Here is a 615-nt window from a genome sequence, read left to right on the forward strand (position 1 = left end):
TTCCTTGCACAGACATGTTTTGCTATATAAGAATCATTTTCATACTGATATTATTATGTGTGTTAAGTAGGGTATGTGTTTTGGCACTCGAAAGTAATGCCAGATTTGTAATCAATAATCTTCAAGCAAATCTGGAGCATTTGTTTCCAACAATTATTGAGAGCATCATGAGTTTATTTAAAGGAAAGGAAGGAATATTGTGAAATAAGACTTAAAGAAAACAAACAGAAGTAAAGAAATTATTAAGCACTGATGTAAGTCATACATTCATTGGTCATACAGTGAGGGATTCCTTTATATAAAATTTATTACTGAGTTATGATTTTAAGAATTTCTCTTGTAAGCAGTGTTTCTAATTATCTATTTCTCTCTCTTTTCCAGGATGCTCGCAAAAATGCACTTGACACGACCTTGGTCCAAGCCACATCCGGCATGGACCCTATTGGCCGAATTCAGATGCGAACCAGGAGAACGCTTAGGGGACACTTAGCCAAAATATATGCCATGCACTGGGGGTCGGACTCTAGGTGAGTACAAGAACGTGTGTTATCTTCTCTTCCATCCTGCTGGTGACCATAGTTTTTGTCTGTTGTTGGACTGCTGCTACCATCACCA

General features: G+C 37.6%; 1 protein-coding gene across 1 annotated transcript in view; it reads left to right on the forward strand.

Moving 5' to 3' along the window:
- LOC119593854 (guanine nucleotide-binding protein G(I)/G(S)/G(T) subunit beta-1-like) overlaps positions 1 to 615 on the forward strand; it is a gene marked incomplete in the record, with an annotated part of 42,289 nt that overhangs the window by 28,875 nt on the left and 12,799 nt on the right. The window contains 1 exon segment of the mRNA XM_037942885.1: positions 382 to 527. Coding sequence (XP_037798813.1) covers positions 382 to 527 — 146 coding nt within the window.

This window comes from Penaeus monodon, chromosome 32 (assembly GCF_015228065.2).
Source record: "Penaeus monodon isolate SGIC_2016 chromosome 32, NSTDA_Pmon_1, whole genome shotgun sequence".
In the NCBI taxonomy this organism is placed as follows: Eukaryota; Metazoa; Arthropoda; class Malacostraca; order Decapoda; family Penaeidae; genus Penaeus; species Penaeus monodon.